General features: G+C 34.2%; 1 protein-coding gene across 4 annotated transcripts in view; it reads right to left on the bottom strand.

Annotated features, from left to right (window-relative positions):
- Positions 1 to 6500: 6500 nt before the first annotated feature.
- The window catches only part of LOC107073811 (uncharacterized), a 251575-nt gene continuing 232209 nt past the window's right edge, over positions 6501 to 25866 (bottom strand). Inside the window, exons 4-9 of one of the 4 annotated variants that reach the window (XM_015334525.2) lie at positions 25074 to 25228; positions 19753 to 24996; positions 19449 to 19613; positions 17669 to 17816; positions 13721 to 13964; positions 6501 to 12864 (exon numbers count right to left, since the gene is read on the bottom strand). In XM_015334525.2, coding sequence (XP_015190011.2) covers positions 12615 to 12864; positions 13721 to 13964; positions 17669 to 17816; positions 19449 to 19613; positions 19753 to 24996; positions 25074 to 25228 — 6206 coding nt within the window. In that variant the 3' untranslated portion in view covers positions 6501 to 12614. Of the gene's footprint in view, positions 12865 to 13720; positions 13968 to 17668; positions 17817 to 18390; positions 19614 to 19752; positions 24997 to 25073; positions 25229 to 25866 lie in introns of those variants that run through there. The other 3 variants (XM_015334524.2, XM_015334528.2, XM_089171342.1) reach the window with 3 other exon arrangements.

The following is a 25866-nucleotide window of genomic DNA, read 5'->3' on the forward strand; positions in this document are numbered from 1 at the left end:
CGTTGATATGGCACTGCTCCTCACTATATATATATATATATATATATATATATATTTCTATATGTATATATGTATATATGTATATATGTATATATTTCTCTCTCCTTCTTCAGCTATCTCTCTCTCACACACGGCACCCTTCGAAAAGCAGCAGCTCTCGCTTACGTATACACATAGATATGAACCACCACAGATGCGGCTAAAAAGGAGCCACGTAGACGTAGAAACAACATTCGGATTTCTATCTGCATTCGCAATCTCCTGTCTCTACCTTCATCCCTCCCTACCTTTTCTTCTACTCGTGAGAGGAAAAGAGAGAGAAAGAGAGAGAGAGAGAGAGCGAGAAAGTACTTCTTTTCAAGATCAGAGACTGATTCTGTTATCTTAAAATCGCTGCGCTTTGCATTTTTCACACGCGAACTATCCACATCGATTGGATGATCTTTTATCTTCGAACCAGACTCTCCCTCTTTGTTTTTTTTCTCTCTCTCTCTTTTTCTCTTTCTAGCCCTTTCTTCTCGAACTCGTTCAGTTAATTGATCGATGTCTCGAAAACGACGGATAATAGCTTGATAAAGCTCGTCTCTACTGCAGCAGCCTAGCCTTCTCTTCCTTTTCATCTTTCATCGTGTTTCTTTCTCTTTTTTTTCCAATCTTTACTTCTATCTTTTTTCCCCTCTTCTTCTATTTCCCCTTTAATGTCTTCAATACTAGCCAACCGTCGGTCTATCTTCCGACTTTCGTTTCAGGAACTCTGTTCGTTTTCTACTCATTTTTTTCTTCCCCCTTTAAGAATTTGTACGATGATAATGAAAGCTACCATTAAAGTATAATAACTAACGACTCCTAAAACCTTTCACATAAGTGGAAATAATTAATCCATCTGTTTCTTGAGTTTGACGTAAACACAGCACATGGTTGATTTATTTCTATAAGATTTAATATTAGTCGTATATAATAATATTGATGATTAAACGTTTTAATCTGATTATGTTAATTTTTTAATAAGATTATTTCCTTTATTGTCGTGTAAGTAGCAGACGCAAGAAAAAAATCGAAAATGATCATACGAAAATAGATGTATTATTATTCCCACGAGATAGATCGATCTATCGAGTAGTCGTCAATACGATTAAAGAACGTTGAGATGTTTCAAGATGTATTGAGGTCACGATCATGAAGACAGGTGCATAGATGAGATATACATAGAACATGAATGTATCTGCGTATGTTGGTCTACCAAATAATTTGCCGGACGAGGATTCATCTCAACAAGGGCGCATCTGCTGACTGTAAATCAATAACAGATACCTACTGTCGCGTAATTTAGCTACCGTCGCATAGAATATGCGTACAGTCTCTCTCTCTCTCTCTCATACACACACATACACATACACAGATATATACACTGTTCGGAACATAGCACGCACGACGTTCACCCCCCGCGGGGGTACAAGCGCCCCATGGCGCCGTAAGATAAATTCTCTTTGGCACTAATAGCCGTTAAATATTGGTTATGCACTTCATGGCGCGTGAACGTGGACGCGCAGCAGCTCGTATATAATTTAGTAATCGCATTGCCATGATGCGCCCACAGGAGTACGCTGTCGCGCGATGGTCGCTTTGCGAGAGGCGCCAACTTCTCGAAAAACGGACTCCTCTTCTCTTTGGCTATGTGGCCCTCAAGGAATCTTATTTTGTTTCATCTCAATATTATATCGCAAATAATTATCGCTTTACTATATATATATATTATATTATATTATATATGTCTGAGCGTTTTTATTTTAACGATGACGATTTTCATTTACGATAATATTTTTTCTTTCCTAAGGCGTCATAATAAAGTCTTATGTTAAAAAAAAATAAAATAAAAGTATTTGAAATATTTTCTCGTCGATATTTTCTTATTCGAATTTTTCCTTGACAAAGATGAGAAATAAAGTAGTCGAAGTCGCAATATGATCAGACAGTCTATCCGAAAATTTATCTCGGTAGATCGAGCCTGACGGAGCAATAGGAACCTCTCGAAAAATATTGTCGTCTTGGTGACTCGTACGAGCTCGAAAGTTGAATTTTCCGGAATAACGAGGAAGAAGGAAAGAGAAGTCGGTGGCGTTCTTCCCCCACAGTCAATTTCTATCTCTCTCTATCTCTCTTTCTCTTTCTCCCTCTCTCTTTTATCCCCCTTTCTTGCAACCTCCGGCTATTCTACTCGAAAACGTTCTAACTGTGAGAGAGGTAGAGAACGTCGTTGTAGTTCGAAAGCCAAACTTTCGGAAGCAACGTTTGCATTTAACATCTACAACGTTGTATTCACCCTCTCCCCCCTCGCACCCAAAACGTACCCATTCATATAACGTATTATGCTTCGGAGATCAGACATTTTAGGAGTGTCACTTAGCACTTTTCCACCTCGTTGTCATCGTAAAAGCTTCGATTGCGAGAAAATGGTAAACAAGCATAATCTTCGCGAGGCAAAAGTTACTCAAAAGGCAAAGACTACCTTCGTTATCACGCTAGACGCATAAATTGGCTTGAAGGAGTACAGGTATGGCCAAAGAAAGCTTGTTGAGACCCGGGAAGACATTCGTTAAGTTGCTTGTATCACGCTCTCTTGTCACGTCTCTTTACGTCAAATTCAAATATTACCTACTCTTTCACTTCTTTTTACTCACTCTCCTTTATCATTTTCAAAATCTGCGTACTTTTCAATAATAATTTTTAGTTCGTAATGTAAATTAATTTTATACCCAACAAATTTATTTGAGTAATTGAAATTATAATTTAGTCTGACTTTAGATTGATATTTTTCACTTATTTTCCTCTTAAAAAAATGTTCTTTTTTCCCCAATGGAATGTATTAATTTAAATTACAGAGAACTAAAATTAAAAGACTCTTCCTAAGGATTTATCGACGACAAGGGTCGTTTTAACGTTCATTTATGTTACGCTATCGTGATATATGGTTTCTTGTAACACGAAGAGAGACTGGCTTGCATGGCTTCGGCGTGTATTTTGTGTGCAACAGTTTCCGTCGTTGTTAACGCGAGTCATATTACAGAATTAAGCATTGAACGGGTCTCATATGAAGGCGATTAAAATGAAACTTTTCGTAACTGTGAAAGTAGTATTGTCAGTCTCGTTGAAGCTTAATATTCCTAATGGGCAACTTTATCGATCTCGTTCCTCGAAAATGACAAATTTAAAAAATTGTAAAAATGCTCAAACTTTTTACAACATTCAATGGTATATGAAGTATGGAATAAGATATTTTTCGAATTTATCTTACGTATATATACAATGTGAAAGATTTACTCGGATAAATAGAATATCGTGTCAGTACATGACGAAATCGACGCAGCTACAATTCAACGTGTAACGAAAGTAAGCCCGTTTACGACTTTTACGATATCATGCTGTGAATTCCAGAATGTATTTGTACCGAAGTACCCTATTATACCGAATTTGAAGCAGAAGATCTAGAAAGACGTTTATCATGCTAGTTTAAACCGACAAAGATACACGCAATGGCGTAACTCTAGAAATGTATGAATCAGTTTATATGCATCTTTTATATTATATCATAGTAGTCCCCGAGCTACTTAAATAATTTTATTTCTCTCTTTTATATTTATTACGTAAAGACATCATTATATTTCTTGATTTTACGTATACTATTAAAACATAACTCGGAATTTAAATGCATCAAATGTTTGATATAAACCGCAGTTGAAATTTTTGCTAAATAATTACCAATAATGATTTTAAAATAACGCAACAGTTAACGATAAATCGCGTTTAAATGTGATTGATTATATATTTGAAAGTTAAAGCGTTAATACTATGCACCAATTAACTTGTATCAGTCGAGCATTTATCGCAGTGTACACTGTCAACGATTCGAAGTTCATGCAGCTTCGATTTCGAGAACGTATGCAGCAGTAACCCCTAATTGTACCTACATACCTCCAAATGTGGCGTCTGTTATGTTAAGCCCGATAAACGTGAACGTGTACGTCCTCCGTCAGCAAACATATAACAATGCATATACATAGATCGATAAGCACGATCACATCTACCTCAATTCTCGTCGTCAATTAGTCCCTTAATAATAGCGTTTCTAATTTTACATTATTCTGTGGGGCTAAATAAAATTATAACAAATTAAATATATATCAATTTTATCATATTATTATATTTATAATTCTTTTTTATTGACATATTTTTTAAAAGTATTTATTATTTTAAAAGAAGAACAACATAATCTTGTATTACCATGACTTTTTAATAAATATTTGTACGAGTTAACTTTACCAGTATTATCTCACTTCTCTTGGCAACGTTTTAAAAAACTTTACTCGAAGAATAGTGCTTTGTCCTAATTATTGTGTCTATGCCAAATAAAGACATTAATATGCTTGGAACAATATTACTTAACGAGTTAGCTCCCACCTTAAATTAAAGTACACCCTCCCCCATTATTCAATCCTTAATATATCTTACCCTCATCCTTGTCTTTAAAACGAGTAAAAAAAGACAAGCAAGATATAAGATTGAATTCAATTCGAATCTAAGAAGAGTGAAATATCTTTGAATTTTCTTATCGCATTGATGACACGAACTTGAACGACCATTGTAGAGACAGCAGATTGCCGAGGTTACGAAAGAAGATAAATTGTACTATAAATTATGTGATTGTGATCGGCACTCTCGTTGCTAGTTCGCTTACGTCAGCCTTGCGATGTGTTCATCGATCAAAGTATTTTCCTTCATCCAGTATTAACTGAGATCATTAATTTTGTGTCTCTACAAACGATCATTCAATTTATTCGTTTGTCCACAATCTGTCTTTTATTTTCGAAAATGTTATAACAATGTTCTTAAAAAATCTCTTCAAATTTAAAGATACAAGTATTAATATCAAATTATTAAAACAATAATCAATCAAAATTATTTCGTTATATTCTTAACTATTTATTTTAAATATTTTCTATATCTTAAATACACAGATTGTATAAACGTATTAGCATATGAAATAAAATTGACTATTATTCAGTGATTTGGGAGAAATTTCAAGAGAAACGAACGACTAATCACGTTCGTTCGATTTGACACCCTCCGTAACGTTCGTATTCGAATTGTGTGACAGTATCATTACGAATCTCGCAATGATCACGTTGAGGTAGACGTTACGCTTACGAATAACGTTACGTTCAGTCGATCCGCTCATTACGTTTCATTTGTCTCGAGCCCATGAGCGCCATTTATACGCGGCAGGCATCATTAACCCTTTTAGTGCTGGATGAGTGAGCTATCGATCGTACCTACGAATCCTACGCGTTTGATATATACTTCTGTTATCATACCTAACCATTTACACGCTCGCGATACGATCTTTACGTTTCGTTTCGAACGTAGTAACGCTATCTCTCCCTTTCTCTCTCTCTCTCTCTCTCTCTCTCTCTCTCTCTCTCTCTCTCTCTCTTCATTTCAAACATTTCGAAAGAGACAGAAAAAGACAGAGTGAGCAAACCGAACAGTATCGAAAACCAAGCGACATTGATCGTCCAAACGAAAGGAATACCTCGTCTGCCCTTCTGTTTATTACCACATGACGTAACACGAATAAAAACGTCGATCCAAAACGAAGATAAAAAAAAAAGTATAGCCTATCCCTCTCTTTTATTTATATCGTTTATTAAGTAATCTCTTAGTACATTAGAGAAAAAAAAAGATATTCGTATGATATTATACATTAGCTTCGATTAAAAGACTATTATCCCAAATTTGAAAATAGTTTATCTAATTTTCAATAATTTCGATATATATACATGTCGATTGACGATTCGAGTGTGTACATTATTATATTGTTTCATAATTTATTTGAAATTAAACATTCATTTAATCTATCTACATAGTAGATATTAATTAAAGGATGTCTCGTACCTCCCACCACACACACACACACACACACACACACACACATATATATATATATATATATATCAATCGATTTATTTTATTCTTGCAACCCATTCCAAGAGCATCCTGCTACCATCTAACATTTCTTTCTAGAAACACCTTGCATTATTTTACCATCGACCATTTTGGTTGCAACCTAGCTATTTCGTTCGTTATCTTTTCACGTTTATCGTCTGCCAATAATCTTGCATTTGTAAATTTGCAAATTTACGCGAAAATTAAAAATTAATAAATAGTATGAATTTTAAACACAAGGTTTAAAGTTTATTGAAAATTTTCTAATTTTGATGCATTTTTTATCGTTTTCAAACGACATGTATAATAAGTATAAAAACTTTAGCTGTTGTTACATCTCATTAGGTACACGTTTGTGCGTATATACTTTTAGAACATATTGACTTTAAGTTGAAAAATATATTTATATATAAAGAGACTAAATAAATATTTATCATGTATATATTTATCATGTATATATTTTTGTATTACGACTGATCGGTAAGACAGAAATGTACGCATTTTAACTTCACATGTTAATGATTTATTAACTTATTTTTCACATACAATAGTATTATGCGTGAACGATCAAACATTGTATAAACAAAATTTACAAAATAAAGTATAAGTCTTTACAGCTAAAAGCTACTAGTAGTAGTGGATCACATAGCTTCTTACTTTTTCTCGAGTTCGACAAAATTGTCACACTCGGCCTATCCATTTTCTTGTTTTTTTTTCTTTATTCCTTTTTTGTTTCTTTTTATTTTATGCTCTATCTCTCATGTGTGTATATATATCTAGATATATATATATATATAGATATATATGTATATATTTATTTATTTATTTATTCATTTATTTATTTATTTATTCATTCATTCATTCATTCATTCATTTATATTTATATATTTATATATTTATATATTTATATTTGTATTTATATATTTATATTCATATTTATATATATATATAAATATTATGCCAAATATTATTAAATAAGGTAGCTTTGCTAACTTTCTCCCTAGAATCGGGGAAGGGTGGGAATTCATAGTACATATGTATATTACACTCATTTAGATTTAACGGCCCTTCTATCTTGTAAATATAAAATTATCATCTCTTAGTATAATACCACTGACAATTGATATAATATGTATAATATTAATATTTATATTATACACCGAAAGTACACTCGTCGCATTCCTTTATTTGTTTATTCATTAACGCAATCACGGTAAGTCGTTTTGTTTTACGAGTTTGACCGAGCTCTTTCTTTTTCTCTCTCTCTCTCTCTCTCTCTCTCTCTCTCTCTCCCTCTCCCCCACACACTCTCACTTTTTTCTTGGTATCTTTTTCCATTAGATATTTCCATTCATAAAAGAAAGGACACCTCTTCTTTCTCTCCCTTTTCCTTTCTCTATACTCTATACACGTTTATCTCGTTTTTTTTTATCTTTTATATTTCTCTCAAAACTCAACAAGCGAACGAAACGCTCCGTAAATATTCTACCGTTTCATAAATAATAATAGCAATAAATATTCGCCGAAAAAATTCGTCGATTTATCTCATTCGCTCAATGAATAATTACTATCGTTATATTATCACGAAAAAATTGAGTTCTTATTTTTTTCTCTTTTAAATTTTTCTTTTATCACGATCTCTCTCGCTCTCGCACTTTTACGCACTCTTTCTTTCACTCACACTCTCACTCTCTCTCTCTCTCTCTCTCTCTCTCTCGACTAACGCATAATTAACTCGTGAACAATTTTTAGACGAATCGTCATACATAGCCGAAGATGCAACGTAACGTAAATGTAGACAACTTTTCGAAATATTTTAACAACATAGGCCATCTTTTTTTTTGTAATTTCAAATTTATTTTATTTTTTAAATTCGCACTCTACTTTCCGTTCTTTTCTTTTTCCTATTAAAAAACGTTAATTATCCGATCACATTTAATACTCCTTCTATTATCCATCATTTCTTTCTTTCTTTCTTTCCCTCTCGGATTTTATTTTCTTCTTCCTTTCTTTTAGTAAAACGCACCATGTTCGTTTTTCGACAAATGCTCAAAAATCGACCAGCCGTTGTACGGCGTGATTGCTGATTAATTACCATTAATTATTTAATAAGGCGTATTTATATATCTATTTACAGTATTGAAAATATACAAAGGACATCGGCACTACAGTATATATTCTCGAATTTAAGACGTTTGATTCTTGAGTATATGTTTACTGAGGTAAGTCTTTACTGATTCTTTTTTTCTTTCTTTTTTCTATTTTTTTTTTCCTTTTCATTTTTAAATTACATTCTCCCGTCGATGTTTCGTGTTGTTTTGTTTCGTGTCTCTTTCTATCTCTGTCCCACTTCCTCTCCCTTTCCTCCATTTTTATTTTTGTTTTTGTTTTATTTAATTTTTTGTTGTTTTGTTTTTCAATATCTACGAAGGGAGAAAAGTAATCGAAAATTAATGATTTAATTATCAGTCGCATCCATGGTGTGTTGGTTGTTGTTGTTGTCCGATAGAAAAAAGAAAAAAGAAAAATATTTGCGAGGACTGATTACGTTCTCTCTCCATTTTTTTCCTTTTTTTTTTATTTCGCGCTATATGTGATCATATTATCCGAGACGATTAGAGCGAAAGGGATTATTTTAAGAGCGATTAAGATAAGAATTTTTGTCTTATTTTTAAAAACGGTCCCATTGCGACTACAGCGATACCAGCCGTTTACATTATTTATATGTTTCATCTTCTCCTTCTTCATCTTCTTCTTTTTATTATTCTTCTTATTATTCTTTTTCATTTTCTCATCTCATTTATTTATTTTTCTACATTTTTGTAATATAATGTGCAAAACGCCTAGAGACTTTTGAAAATCGTTGTCGAGATCGGTGATATGTGTTTCGCTTATCGAAATCATACTTACGAGCATTATGAGATCACGACAAAAATCATGATTTTATTTCTTTTTTTTTTGTTTTTAATTTTCAGTTCAAACTCGTCTTTCTTTTCCTCTGTTTCTTTTATGTTACTTTATTTTTCTTTTTTTTATCATTTGCCATTCATTCTCTCTTCTTTCTCATTTTCTTACTTTCATTCTTTCTCTCTCTCTCTCTCTCTCGCTCTCTCTCTCTCTCTCTCATTTTTGATATCGTCTAAAATTTCTACAAACCGAACCGTACGGTTAGTGTGCGTGACAGCAAAAGGTCAAAAATCTAAGGTACCAGGTAAAACGAGACGAAATCTATGCTTTTTGAAAGACTTCACATATTACATGCGATATCGCAAATTTTTTGATTTGCTCTGATATAATATTTCCTTATTTTTAAGGAGACACTTTATCCGATAAAGAAAGCAAGTATATACATATAAATATGTATATGTGTATGTATGTATTTATGTATGTATGTATGTATATGTTATAAAGCTTCATTTCGAATAATCGATATTACTTTTTGACGTTTCAAATCTCATATGAAAAATTGAACAAATGTTGTTTCCTTTCAACTGCATTCGCATTACTTTTCATTACGCTCGCATCTTTTTTTTTTTTTTATTATCGAAGACAAACGAAAAAAAAGTAAAATTTTTACTGTGACCTTTATCTCTCTTTTTCTATGTGTGATTATCATCGACATATTTACAAGCACAATATATAATATATCGCTAGAAAATTGTTACAGACCCGTTTTATATTTTTAAGTTTAATTACGTTTCGGAAACGTTATGCAAAGTTTGAAGTTTGTCGATTTTTTTTTAGAAAAACAAAAAAAAGAAAATTCAGGGATAATGACGTGTATGAAAGACATTAATTAAAAATCGCGCGCGACAGTTTTCATTATTGTTTTATTTTTTTTTTCATTATAATTATTATTATTATTATTATTATTATTATTATTATTATTATTTTTCTTTTTTTTTTGATACTTGCGTCTCCTTTATTGTCTATCGTATGTTCAATCGCGACGAACTCTTTTTATTTTTTATTCTTTTTTTTTCTTTTATTTTTACTTTTATACACTACATCTATCCAAATATTCCTGTGAGATATACTCAAAATCTTCCACTTCCCTTTTTCTAGCTACCATTAACGTACGTTTAATTACACAACTTATATAAATTTTTTTCATAGTAACGCATTTTCTTTTTTTTACTTTTTCTTTTTTTTCCTTTCTTTCTTTCTTTCTTCCTTTCTTTTTTACGACAGATACTTCGACGATCAATGACCACGAGAGTAATAAAAATTCTTTAAGCAAATATTCGAGAACTTGTTTTCATTCATTTTCTTTTTTTTAAATATCTAAAATGCTCTCAACACAATGTATTCTTTTAGTTTTATATTATATTTTTCCATGTAAAATGCGATCAACGAGTTTTAAGGTACACCATTTTAAAAGCGAATTCAAAATTTTCTTTTCCTTTCGTTTAAGTTCGTTTTCCGATTAATTAAAAAACTTAAATACAATACTTTCTTCGTAACAACGTCCAGTCGGCGACATATCGCATCTTTTTTTCTTCTTTTTTTCCCGTCTATATATACAAATCCGATTAGCGTAAGAAGGGATGGGTACTTATAATTGAACATTTACAAAATTATTATGCCGAGATTGAAAATATTTTTCATTAACCATCGTTCCTTCCATTTAAAATGGTCGTACGCGTCGAATGAATATTTCTAGGATATTATAATAATGTTATACAACTTGAAGTCGTATAATTAAAATAATCCTTTCCACCTACGCTTGCGTTTACGCATACATACATAGCATTCTAATAAAACTGATAATTCGTATACTATTTTATTTTGACTATACATGTACACGTAATGATATTTATCGGTAAAATAGTATTCGAGGAATTTGAGACGCATCGTATTCGAAAATGTTTTTTTTTATCCTTAGGATAACAAGTTTTTGTACGTAAAAATTAGAATTCAGAATGATTAGATGAAAGTATCTCTAAAATCTTTGTCGATCGTAAGCGTAAGTTGGAAAGGCAATGAATATAATTAATAATTATCGAAAATTGTTTATTTTTTATTTGGTTTTTTCTTCATTTTTTTTCTTTTTATTATTATTATAATTTTTTTTTTTTTGGAACCTTGCCGAGAGGAAAGTATTTATATTTATATCATAAATAATATTCGACGGAAATTCACCTATATCCGTTTCGTACGAATGTGTATGTTCTTTTTTTGTTTCTTTCTTTTTTTTTCTTTTCGAATAGAAATGACACTCTATGTACAAGCGTATTTATATACGTATATATATATATATATATACACGCTCAGACTTTTAAAATGAAAAAGTCCGTAAAAAGAAAAAGAGTCTAGGAGCTCTTTGATTGATTATTAATTCCCATAAGTCATTAATTAATTGTTTTGAAGTAACCTGAAAATGTTTGGATATAGGCCAGTCGTACGTCGGCCACTGATTTTCATACGACGGTAGTTATGCTACATACATAATTGTTCCGATCACGCGAATACATTGTGTGAATTTGTTTGTTCTTTTTTTTCTTTTACGTGCATGCAGAAATCATGCTTTCATCATAAACTAGCACCATTGGAATAATAATAATAATAATTCGCGATTAATCGAACCACGAATAAAATCTTTTTTTCCACGATCTGAAATAGATCGTCATTATATCAGTAAAAGTCGCTAGATCGTAATAAACGAGATATCTTTGACCATTAGTTTCGCAGTCGTTTATAATGAACGTACAAACGAACAAACGGATAAATGTACACGAGGAAGTATAACGATCAATTATGCGAGTAAACGTCAATGAAAAGCCTCAAGAAGTTGTTAAACTCTCAGTCTAATATAAAAAGTGTCCCCCAACGGTGCCATCAAAAGATTAATCTTTCTTTCTCTCACGATTCACATTACTTTGATTCCGATCACCTCTGATCTCTCGTTTACTCACTTCATACAATAATTTTCTATCTTTCGCAATTGTTAACTTGACATTAAACCTTTTCTTCGTTCGTTACTCTTAGGCTACTTAGGCTTTTATCGATAACTTTTGCACGCAAAGGAAAAAAGGGAAAGAAACAGAAATAAAATAAAAGGATATACTTCTTGTAGAAAAGGTAGAATGAGGAATGAGAGACGTCGGATTATTATATAGACGATCGTCAGCAAACGCGGTAACGATTAATCGTCCCTTTTGCTTTAGAACGCTTGACAGCCGACAAAGAAAATACTTTAATCAGCGATCAATCGCAACTTGGAACAACTGAGAAATTCTTAATTGAAGGCTATCGACAAGAAGTGAACGACGTCAGTATAGGTATGCGTGTCTCGACGTTTTCGTTTCAAAGAAACGCGATCGGTAAAACGTGTTCTTCGATGCTAATCAATCGGAAAGGAGCTTTCAGAAACTCTAAACGGAATAAATAAGGATAAGGAACGAAGAAAATTCTAAGATTTCCTTTTTCTTTTCCTTTCTTTTTCTTCATATTTCTCGATCTAATTAAACGTAGGAATGGATTATATTAAGAAACCAGTTATATGCGCATGTTAGCTATCCATCTCCTTCGAGATTCAAATTAATCGATTTTCGTATTTTCGAATCATTTTGATCTACGACGAAGAAGAAAACTTTGTTGTTATCAATGAATTATCATCGACATTGCTTTTGATCGGCTTTCCCGTGATCCAAATTTGCTCCCATTGATCTCTTCGATGATCTCTTAGTGACGACATTTCCAGCAGGATTTCTCGTAGTCGTTGTAGGACTCGAAGAAACCTTCGATGACCTTCGAACAGCCGATGCTGCCTTCTCTCGATGATGCGACGATTCGCTTATTTTGTCCAGCTCTGCCATAGCCTCTTGTATCGCATTTTCCAATTGCATATTCAATTTACGACTTCTAAAAAACACAATGGTCAAGCATAAAATCGTAAAGTTAATCAATTAATAGGCCTCGGAATGCCGCTTCGTCCGGCACGATTTAAAAAAACAAGGAATATATATATATATGCATATGAATCGAATAATATATATATATATATATATATATATATATATATATATATATATATATATATATATATATACATATAATATTAATATGAGATCGGTGAATATCAAGCAAAAGCGAAACGAAAATTTAAACGTGCTACGAAAAAAGACTAAAAACAGTCGTCGTTAAAGAAAAGATTTATATATATAACATATGTAGGTATAATAATAATCAAATAGTAACACATATATCATTTCGTTTCTTATAGTTTTCCAAATAATTTATCGTTCGGACGTTAATTATTTTTTCTTCGATAATATCGTTCGTTGCGCTTACGATACTTAAAACTGCAAACAACACGTAAGAAATTAATTTAATTCACATTAATATAATTGGCTGTTGATTTGCTAATGAATATTGCTGTATACTTAAGGCCATTTTCCGTGATTATTTTTAATATGATATAATATTTATGAATCAATATTTAATATATCAAATTTATCATTCTCCTTTCGCATAGAAAAAAATTGAAAGAATTTTTGTAAGTAGTACAAGTCTATAAAAGGTCAGCCACGTACAGCACTTTATTCATATTTTTCGACGAAATTTTTTTATTTAAGACGAAAGTTTCTTTGGAAAACAATTGTTCGTGAAAATAATTCTTATTTGTAGAAAAAAAGATTTTTTGAAAAAGACTCTTCTCACTCTCTCTCTCTCTCTGTTAGCTGAGAAAGATATGAAAGAGGGCGAGAATCAAACTCACTTCCGAAACTTTTTTCGGGCACGATGATGTGCCTCGAGGCCTTCGGAGAGCGACTTGAGGGCCTTGACATCCACCTGGGTGAGAGTGCCCCCTCCCCCGTACCAACGGACCCCAACTGTCATCGTGCCCGGTGGACCCAAGGACTCGACTTTACCCGGCCAAGCGGGACTCCCCCTTGCTGCACCCCACACGAGTTCACCCACTTCCAGTTTCCATTGCTTTTTCTCTTCCACCTTTGTTTCGGCTACTGAGGATTCCAAACAACGATCCTTTGTTTTCTTTTTCTTATTTTTTTATCTATTTTGTTGTTGTTTTTTATTTATTATTTTTTTTTTAACTGTTGTTTTTGTTTCTTTTAAACAAGGCTCGTGGCTCGTTTTATATTTTACATGGTGCGAGAGGAATCAGATATTATCAAGAAAAGAAATTATCTTTAAAAAAAAATGGAATTGTGCATGGTATTGAAATTCAGACATGTATTGCAAGCTAGTAGGTATTTCTGAAATAATTTTAACTCTCTTCGCACACATCGATCATTTGAAATTAATATTAATCTAAGTATTATTATTTAAAAAGTTAGTGAACAAATATTAAAGATTAATAGTATTTACATAGAAATATTATTTTAGTTTGATATTAAGAGTAAGGTTTTGTGTTTTTTTAATTTTTTTTTTTATACTCGAGTGCAAAGAGGAAAAAACTTGACATTATATAATAATTATATAATAAAAATATATTATAAATTGATTAAAAAGTGTTTATTACAATAAATGATATTCTTTAGTAAATATTAATAATTACGTTATTTTGTGGAAATATTTTAAATAAATATTAAACGAGTTTACGCAGTTCTTCGGTATTGTTAATTGTTGTTTCAGATGTGCAACGCAAAACAATGAAACGCTTAATTATGATTGCGGTGCGTGTCATAGAAAAATTAGTTCCGTAGTTGGTGTTGCTTTGGTGAATTGTTAGAATTTAACAACTACGTCTTTTACATCGAACCGTACATTTGTCCATCCTCCGAAATGTGCTTCTTGCTTCGCGCGAGTGCTCGTTAAAAATAATTAGTTACATCATTCATCGATGATAAGGCGAAATCAGAAGTGGGATAAAATATATCAAGTTGTTTATATGAGAGTACATGCAAGTGATTTTTTTATTTGTATTATATGTGTCATTATTAATTATTATATACAATTTTTAATTTTTATATAATGTCATTATACAACAAAAATATTTTCAAATTTTCATTTAAATTACTGCAAAAATAATTTATATCAAATAAATATATATATATTAGGGTGGATCGAAAAAATCAATTATTTTTTTTTTATAAGTGCCACGGAAAAATGGGTTGCTAGACACCTTAAAACAATTCTCACCAAATATGAGCTCTTAATTTTAATAGGAAGATCCTCCGCATCGCAGTTTTTTATTTTTTTCTCAGTCCAATAGAATAAAATTCATACCTCATCATTAATTGATTGTACAGAAAAATGTTCTGGAAGAATTTTGTAGGAAATTTAATGCTCTATAAAATGCTCTATAAACCTCACCATTTGAATGATATTGAAGATTTAAGTTTGATTATTTTAAGACAAATTTCATTTTTGTTTATGAATTTTATAACTCGACAATAAATGACTATTAAAAAATGCGCAATACAAATTTTTGTAGAAAATAAAATGCTCTATAAAAATGGTGTCTTATGTTTTGGCGATTAAATTAAGCGTTCAAAAGATATTCATCATCAAACTTTCATGTGTACTGATTTTTGTCTCTGAATATCTTTTGAACACTTAATTTAATCGCTAAAACATAAGACACCATTTTTATAGAGCAGTTAATTTCCTACAAAAATTTTATTTGTAAAGCATTAAATTTCCTACAAAATTCTTTCCAGAAACATTTTTCCACAAATTCCAGAACATTTTTCTGTACAATCAATTAATGATGAGGTATGAATTTTATTCTATTGGACTGAGAAAAAAATAAAAAACTGCGATGCCGAGGATCTTCCTATTAAAATTAAGAGCTCATATTTGGTGAGAATTGTTTTAAGGTGTCTAGCAACCCATTTTTCCGTGGCACTTATAAAAAAAAAAATAATTGATTTTTTTGACCCACCCTAATATATATATTTATTTATTTATTATGCTTTATATTAAATATTTATATATATTTATTTGATATTGATTTATTTAATTGATATTGATTTGATTTATATACATATATATTATTTATATATATCATATATATATATATATATATATATATATATATATATATATATATATAATATTATATATATCATTATATATCATTATATATAATATTATAATAATATTGTATATGTATATATATTTTACAAAAATAAATTTTAATTTATAAATTAGAATTTTATAAAAATAAATTAGATAAAAATTTCAGAAATATGACTCGACAAATTCAATTTTTACCATTGCTATTATAGTTTATTATAATCATGAACTTTAATAATATTCCTAAAATTCCATAGAGCTTTTTGAAAGCTAAATTTGTTGTAGAATTTGTCAATATTTTCACCCACGACGTATTTGCGCACATGCCATAGCAATTATGTACAAAAATTATGTGTGAGGATGGATAATATATATATACATAATATATATATATATATATATATATATATATATATGCAGGTAACGCCGTAAATCGATGAGCCACACCCTCTACTAAGTGAACTTATATGATTGAAGCCCCCTGGCCACACAATTCGATGTGATTGCGAGAACATGATATTAACAAACCTGACAGCCAATTAGTAAACGCAACGAAACTTTGATATATATTATTTACAATTAAAAAATATTTAATCATTGTTATTTAACGTATTTAACACATTTAATACGCGAACAATAAAATGAAATTCGTTTAGTACTGACGTCACTTACCTGTTCCGTAAACATTCGTGCGAATGTAATTAATGATAAAGCAGCTTTATGACGTAATGTTATTTGTTTTTGTTCTTTTTCCCCTCTCTCTCTCTCTCTCTCTCTCTCTTTCTCTCTCTTTTTCTCTCACTCTCATTTCTCTACTTACACACTCGATATCTTATTACGTGTTTAAGTAAACAAATAAGTAAGTAAATAAATAAATACATTTATGAGCTTTTAACGTAGAGGATAAAAGAAAGATATAAATGAACGTTTAAAGTTACAATCATGAATAAAATGAAGAATTTTTCAAATACCTTCAAGCGATTATAAAAGCAATTAATCATGCAACCAGTAAGCACCACATGAATTCGCGCGTAATACTAAGCATGCACAAGCAAAGAAAAACCGTAGTTCGTGCAAATATCAATGCAAATGTGAGTTTGAAGAACGTTTCTTATAGTATACATTGCGTGGCATTTCATAATCAAACAGATATATATGACCGATAATAACGTTCCCCTCGTACCAAATTTTTCCTACTCAGTTTTTTGTCTAATTATTATTTTTTTTTTTAATACGTAATTCAACTTTTACAATTATCACGTTTACGTGCTTCTTTTTTGTTTTAGGTTTTTGTTTTTGAAAGTGACTAATTTTATGTTAAAAAAAAGAAAAACCATTTAAGAGCATGTAGAAAATATTCTAATAGATATTTACGAGTATTAAGAAATATTCAAGATCTACAGAAAATTTACATTGCTTTTTTTTGCACAAGTTTTTTTTTTCTTTTTTTTTCAAGAAGTATTCTCGCACATAAAGAAATTGGAAAAAAAAACAATTATTCGAATATATACGTGTGTCCTTTTTCAAGAACTTAATTAATTTTCGATTTCTACAATAATATTTCAACAGTTCATGCAAAAATACTTCTTATTTTCTTAATTTTATTTTATTTATCAAAAGAAAATTAATATCTAGCTATTGATATTTAATTAAGATCTAAGTGTGTACCGTACAAAATACTGACCATCTTGGTCTTCATGCAGGGTGGAATGCATCGAATGGATGGACTCCAACTTTCGCTTGATTCCTCGGCCGAGGGCATGTTCCCTGCCCTCGCACCTCACCGTGCTCACCACACCTTCCGCTTGCTTCAACGTCTCTGACGTATAGATCTGTCAAATACAACTCGATCAACTCAGGCACAAGCTTACCAACCGCATGCTAATATCATATCAATAATAACACTTCCAACTATTATACGCATTAAACCATGTGTTTTTTTTTTTATTCTCAGCAATAGCGTCATCATTCTTTTGAATCGTCCGAGCATTTAGGAAAAAGCACACGAGAATGATCTGATCAACCGGATATAGCTTCTTTTGTTCTCCATAATTTTGATTTTTTACCTCGTTAAAATTTATTCTATATATTTTATTCGAGAAGCTGTTTAAAAGATGAAGAAAGACATAGGAAACGTAGAATCTTTCTTAGATAACAATCACAAACTTCTAGCACCGCGTTTACGATAATAACACGAAAAAGGTAGCACGTTCGATTGTCATTCTTAAATTTGGCATGCAAACAAGAGCAATATACGAGATAAACAAACTCAAACTTTTTTACGCATGCTCATCTGTCTGTCAAAAGGTATGTTGTGTGTATATATACATATGTGTATATATATATATTATATACACATATATATACATATACATATATATTTATATGATTCGATTATCAGAAGGATATTGTTCAGCAAAAGATTTATTTTTTTTTCTCATTATAAAGAATCATGATCTTTTCGAATAATCCGCTTAGCACACGGTTAATAATACGCTTACATTATTGCAATGTATTTACGTTTTAAATAATAACGCTATAGATGATCGAGCATTTATACGCTCCGCGTCTCTAGACGCGTATAAAAAGTAAAATTAACATTAGATACAAACTAATTACAAACTTAATGTTAAAAATTTATGATGGGGTTCGCAATGAGTCTGTTTCGCCATTAATCATCCACGGCAGCCACTGTGGAACCTAATTGTCTTAATATACAAATATATAAAAAGTTAATCGATCGATCGTAGGAAAGAAAGATGCTATTCCTCCAGCGAGGAATCACTCTCCTCCCCATCGTCACCCTCTTGGGCATATGCAAGTTGACTGTAAACGTAAGGATTTAGATATGCCTGTTTGGTGGGTGAATAATTAACGACAGCAATGCCACTAGGGTCAGACCTATAATTATATAAATGTGGGTAAACACTTGGTTGGGCGATACCGACGCCGATAAATTTTTGACAGGCAACATTAGGTTGACAATAGGGAATATTTTCTCTCTCCAAAGTTTTGTCTTCGGAATTTTGATCGCTATCTTCCTCGACGATATTATGTTGAAGATCAACATCGCAAGACTTGGGATCAAATTTATTCGCGTGAGGTAGCATCGTATAATGAGCATGATCTGGCACTAAGGCTTGCTGCCGATACACGTTCGTATTAGGCACATAATGATGACTATGATAGAGGATCGGTTGATAATGCGCTTGTCCTACAACAGGCAACGGATTATTGACATCGATCTCTTGACGAGAGATATCCGTTATATCTTTAGAGACGCTCAGCTGATCCTCCACTGGAGAGTGGTCCATTGTGTCTGAATAAATGGAATGATTTGGTGATGATGTGTCCATATGCTCCTGTGAGTCAGCGTATGTGTTTTCTGCGTGTGTTGTATCGGCTGGTTGATGCATGTCTATTAGAGCTAGATGACGGTTACCCTGTTCTACATGGGTACCAACCTGGATCCCAGTAGTCACTGTCGATTCCACGTAAGTCTTCCCGTGTAGACTGGGTTGACTTAATGTGATCTCTTTCGTAGTAACTCCCTGAATCCTCCAATCTTCTGATGCCATCGTGATGTCACCAGAATCTGGTTCGCTGCTTGATACGCAATGAACCATAGGCTAAAAATATTAATAAAATATTCTAATTCACACTGACATCAAGTTAAAATCCTTTAACATTAAGACAATAAATAAATATACGATTATAAAGATAATAATTATTACTACAGAGTATTAGGCATATTGTTTCCTATATTACCGTAGATGAAGAATGCTGCCTGGCACTGATTGGTAGTGCGGGAGAAGCTGCTCCATGCGTTGTCGTATCGACAGCCGGGCTATTTGACCGCTGACTATTTCCTGGACTGTGCGTAGTCGTATCTGGCGGAGAACCCTGTCTCATTATCGCCGACTGTACTATGTTTGCCTGATTACCAGCTGTTTGAGTAGATACGGAATGCCTTGCCATCAGCGGATTGTGTTGATCGATTTGTTGTCCAGTTTTTTCGACAACGGAAGTACTGCTACTAGCCAGAACGTATTGTTGCTGTTTCATGCTTTGATCGGAGGTAGGAGAGTTAATGCTATTTTTTGGAGAAGATGGCGGTTTTCCTGAGATCATACCGGAACTGAGAATATATGGCTGGTTGTGATCTAAATTTAAAGCTGGATCAACGGCCCCTGCACTATTCGAAGGTGCTGCCTGAAAATTTGGTATCTGATTATTCGATACCATAGTGGTTTGTTGTTGAACAATCGTTGTATTTTGCTGAACGAAAGTTGTATTCTGTTGATTCGGTGCAGATGAGACGGCAATATTCTGAGCGGTCGCACATGGTACCATCAACGTTTGGCCGTTCATTTGTATAAATTCCTGTTGGCCCTGCATATTGGGTGGCCTAACCTGAGACGTATTAAATGTCACCTGTTGATTGGGACTAACATTGGCCACTATTGGACTCAATTGATTCCCAAAAGATGTCGTTCCATTCACTAGAAATTGACCACTATTGGGAGACAGGAACTGTGCACCAGGACTGTGCTGTTGAATGATCTTGCTGCCAGTTGCTTGCGGTGCTCTGATCACCATCCCAGCCGGTCCAGCTGCTAAAATACTTTGACTCGGACTAAATATTCCGCTGTGATTTTGCACCGGCGTAAGGACATTCTGACCATTCACATTTTGTATTTGTAGCTGCATTCCAATGTTTCCAGTATCTTGCAATAAAGTTGCAGTACCGTCGGCAGACATGACCATACTTCCTATTCCAGGCACGATAAATTGTTGAATAGTAGGGAAATTCTGTACCATTCCAGCTGCTCCATTTAACAAATTAACCGGCTGCAAAAGATTTATTTGTTGAGCAGGCTGAGGATTTGTTATAATCTGTTGAGTGTTAAATTGCGCTGACGTTGCACCAGTTTGACCATTCATGACCAATTGAGCGGGTGCACCGCCTTTGCCAGGAACAATTGTTAGGGCTTGTAACATCGGTCCACCTATGCTGTGTGTTTGGAAATTTTGCTGTGCAAAATTCGACTGCGATTGCATTAGCATACCCGCATTTTGTTGAGACGAAGCAATGTGAAGCATCGACGCTACGGTTTGAGGATTGGTCTTTCGTTTTTTGTACGCTTTCTTTTTACTCAGCGCTGATTCGGGAGAAAGTAGAGCCGGTTGGCGATTCACGATACCCTGATTTGTACTCACGTTTCTCGTCACATCTTGATTCGTGTCTAAGATGGACTGAGCATTTTGTATTACGTTCCCGGTAGCAACCGTGAGATGAGGTATTTGTACATTTTGTCCAATACTATCCATCGTCATAACACCGGGTTGAATAAGCACCGGCGTTTGTATAGCATTAACCAAAACCGTTGGTTGTCCTATCACTTGTTGAGCTACACCAACTGCCGGTATAACTTGACTAACTGCTCCGGTTACACTAGTGACCATCGGCGAAACAGATAACGGTGGCATTGAATTCGCATTAGAGATGATTTTAGGAGGTGGTGGTGCCATTACACCGTTAATAGCAGACCCGGTGCTTGCCATTATGAGTTGTCCACCACTGGAAACTAAGATATGTCCAGGTGGTAAAGTAGATCCGGTTGGATGTTTTAATATACCACCGGAAGTAAGGACATTGTGAACTTGAACGTTTGATTGCGGATGCTGCTGTTGCTGAGCATGCTGTTGCTGTTGTTGCTGCTGTTGTTGTTGCTGTTGTTGTTGTTGCTGCTGTTGATGCTGTTGTTGCTGTTGTTGCTGTTGTTGCTGTTGATGCTGCTGTTGTTGTTGCTGATGTTGCTGTTGTTGAGTCTGCGGCATTGGTGAATTAGTTGTCGCTTGAGGTACCTGAATACTACTTACTACGCTCTGAACCATCTCCAATGGTGACTTCGATACTGTGATCGTTGACGATTGACTAGGTGTAAGGGGAATCGAATGTGGATGATGCGCCGTCGTTGACGTCGCTGTTACATTCACGAGAGCAGGCGATGCCGTTGTTGGCTGCTGAGGTTTATTGGAAAGAATGTTTAAAATAGCGGGGTTGGGCATCCCCAAGGGCGTATTTATAGATACGGTCGCCGTATTCGCTCTTCCAGCAAGCACAGAGGTAATTGTATTACTACTAACCGTGTGTCCGCTTGCCATCGTCGTTATCACGGACGACGTACTGGTAAAAGAATTTAATGGTATCCTTGAAACTGTATTCACTGTATGTGGATGTAGTTGATAACCATCTAGCGATATTTGTCTCGTACTAACAGTTTGTCTCTTTGGTAGCTGAGACGTTATATTGTCCATAGGCGTAGAATACGTTTGGGAAGGGGATGTACTTGGTGAAATAACACTGGGATTATTTGCAACTGAACATGACATTTCCAAGTGTTGTTCCAAACTGTTATTAGATGATGATTGCGAAGGCTGTGGTGCCTGAGGAGTTAACGGTTGAGTTGCAAACTGATTTGATGACGATGGATGAGAGTGTGGCGTTAAAGGTTGAGATGGTATTTGACCAGACGACGATGCGAGAGAATGGGGTGTCGGCGGTTGCGAATAACTATGCGGAGTCGATGGTTGGGATGAAGTTAAACTTTGAGGTGTTGCTGGTTGAGATATTCCAGGTGTCGAGGAAGCTGGGATATCCGAATTAGCCGGACTATTTGTACCGATCGGTGAACCGTGACTAGTACTAACAGTGCCTCCTTGAATAGGTCTCGAATCAATTTGTTGTTGACTCCCTTGATATTTTTCACCAAACGTCGACGATGTAACAGGATCCTCGCGTTGATCAGAATGCAATACGTATTGTCGATGTAATTGTTGTTTATTGTATTGATCTTGAACGAAGGATTGATTGTCACCACTGCTAACGCAGCCATGGCAAGGGCTACCATCGGAATCAATGGCACCGTTACTAGACGTCGGCGTCATACTGCTATGGACGACTACTGGTGAAGTGGCATGATTTTTCACAGAATTAAATGTTGTACTTGAAGGACTGGCAGCAGAAGAAGGCTTTGGTTGTACAAGATAGGGATTACTCGCTGTATGAGTACTATGATTCGTTTGTTGTACTTTTGGGTTGTTCAATATGGCCACTTGAGTGTTATTAACGCCAGTTTGTCGCGATATCGTACTATTTAATAAAGCGGTTTGCTGTGCTAAATAACCACTAGGATCTTCTAAAAATGAGGGGCCACTGCTATTGACTGTGGAACCAATTTGATCGCTATTCTGTTGCACTTTTTCATTAAATTCTTCAATTGGACTTGGTATTGGTTGATCAAGACCATTATTGCTCCTTATATCCGATGTACCATGCTGACGTTGTTTTTTTATCATACTTTTAGTTGACTTGGCTTTTTTTCTTGCTACCTCGTCTGTCCAGGTTGAAGTCTGTGGAATGTGATGATGGAGAGGAGGAACACGATCGAAAGAGTTACAAGTGATATTCTGGACAGTAGCTAATGAAGATTGATTGGTCGTGACAACCGTACGATTTTGCTGCCATGGCGGTGCTCTCGTGTTAAAATGTATAGTTCCTGCTTGTCCGCTAGTTGGTCCCATACCCGATTGTACTTCTGTAGCATGGTTAATAGTTGGACTTCTTCCCGCGTGGCTAACTAAAGCGTATTGTTGCTGATGACCAAATTTGGCTTCCACAGTTGATATCTTCTGAGAATCAAAGTTTCTTACTGGATACTGAACTTGACCTTGCGTATACATTCGTTGTGCATTCTCATGAGGATTATTTGTCAGATTTCCATTCTCTACAATTTGATGCCGCTGCAAGTTATGATTATGCATCAACATCTGTTGTTGCTGCTGCTGCTGTTGTTGTTGTTGTTGTTGCTGTTGCTGTTGTTGTTGTTGTTGCTGCTGCTGCTGTTGCATTTGCTTTGCACTTAAATCATCTTCTGTTACTGATTGAGTTCGGTTATGTCTATTTTGCATATCAGAAGAATTGATTCCACTCATAACGGACCCGCCGTTAGATTGCTGTATAATATCCATTGTATGATGAGGTAATTGCTGATTAGAATACTGAGCTTGCACGCACATTTGTGACAACTGCTGTTGATGTTGCTGCTGTTGCTGTAGTTGTATTTGCATTTGAAATGGGTCAATAGTTTGAGTCTGCATACCATGCTGATCTTGTTGCTGTTGTTGTTGCTGCTGTTGTATTTGATGTTGGTGAAGCTGATGCAATTGCGAATGAAGAACAGGCTGCGCCATTTGCGAAGATTGTAAATGATGTACATAACCTTCTTGAGGAATTTGAGAATTATAATTTCCTGTTTGTTGTTGATCCATTTCCGATGGTAAGTGCTGCTGTTGTGGCGGTTGCATATTATGTTTCTGAATTTGTTGTATGTGAAGTTGTTGCTGTTGGTTCATGTGCTGTTGTTGTTGCTGCTGCATAACATGCAAGGATTGTGGATTCAACTGATTTAAATAATGAGGAACTTGCTGTTGCGATAATTGATTCACTATAGCATTTGGATGAGGTTGCTGTTGTTGCTGCTCTTGATGTTGTAACAACGGCATATGTTGCATCTGTTGATGATGAGGTAAAAGTTGTTGAGGCTGCTGCTGTTGATGCTGCGATAAATGCTGCTGCATCATTTGTTGCTGTTGTTGTTGTTGTTGTTGTTGTTGTTGTTGTTGCTGCTGCTGTTGTTGTTGTTGTTGTTGTTGTTGTTGCTGCTGTTGCTGTTGCTGCTGCTGTTGCTGCAGTAATAATTGTTGGTGCTGTTGCTGCAAAAGCTGCTGCTGTTGTTGGGTCATATTGTTGAAATTAGTATTTTGTTGATTCATGATCAACGGATTTCCCATAAGCATCCCAGGCATATTGTGCTGATTTAACCGCTGTTGAGCGTTTCGAGCTGAACTATTCACGTCGTGATTTTGAGAGGGTGAATTTAACGATTGATGGCAGATTTGTTGATTGCTTTGTTGGATCTGCAAATTAGGGATCGCTATCGGCCACACCTACAAAGAAAAGTGCATTTGTAACAAGCAATTATTATCGTCAGGATAACCAAAGAAGAATTATGAATAGTATTTACCTGCGATCCATTAGGCACCGATGAACCTTGAACTCCTGACGTAGAAACAGCAGCAATGGCTCTTTCCCGTTGTGCCAGAAGTTGCGATACGGAAACTCCAGAGTATAAGCCACCTATACCCCCCAGTTTTCTCTTCTTTTTCTTGCTGAGACCATCTGCGCATACAAATGAAAAACAATGTTATTATAAATATATAATTATGTACATATTTAAAATGCATTGATGTAAGCAAAACACAAGTCAATTATTAATTATCAGTTCAAACGGAAAACATTTTCATGAATAAAATCTTATTAAAACAAAGAACGGAACAATACAATATCTCCGAAAGTATTATAAAAACTTTTTTATTATTCAAGATAATAATGCAGGAGATAAAATAGGGTCGCTTAAAAAATGTTCGAATAAGCATTTGTAAACATTAGCGAGAGCATCTATGCCGGAAATTATCGACCTAGTGTACACAAGTGCCGGTAAAGTGCTATAACAGTCGACACTTCGAAATTGCTGTGATTTACGAGGGCTAGGATGAAGGGCGAACGAGTAGAGAGAAAAGGTGGCTTTCAACGGGGGGTCTTTTATCTGTAAAGCTACAACGGATAATTATTCTCCAGCGTGAACACCAATGGAATGGGGTTGAAGAGATAACTCGGGCCGAAGGAAACGAAGGAGAAGAAAGAGAACGAACGAGAGGTGGAAGGGGGTGCGGCTAGTAATGAATCACTACTCCGCAGTAAGGCACCTCCTCATTCTCTCTCTCCTTCACCCCTTCTCCCTTTCTATCTCGATCTAT

Source organism: Polistes dominula, unplaced genomic scaffold (genome assembly GCF_049000335.1).
Source record: "Polistes dominula isolate Pdom_NZ unplaced genomic scaffold, Pdom_raw_medaka contig_31, whole genome shotgun sequence".
Classification (NCBI taxonomy): Eukaryota; Metazoa; Arthropoda; class Insecta; order Hymenoptera; family Vespidae; genus Polistes; species Polistes dominula.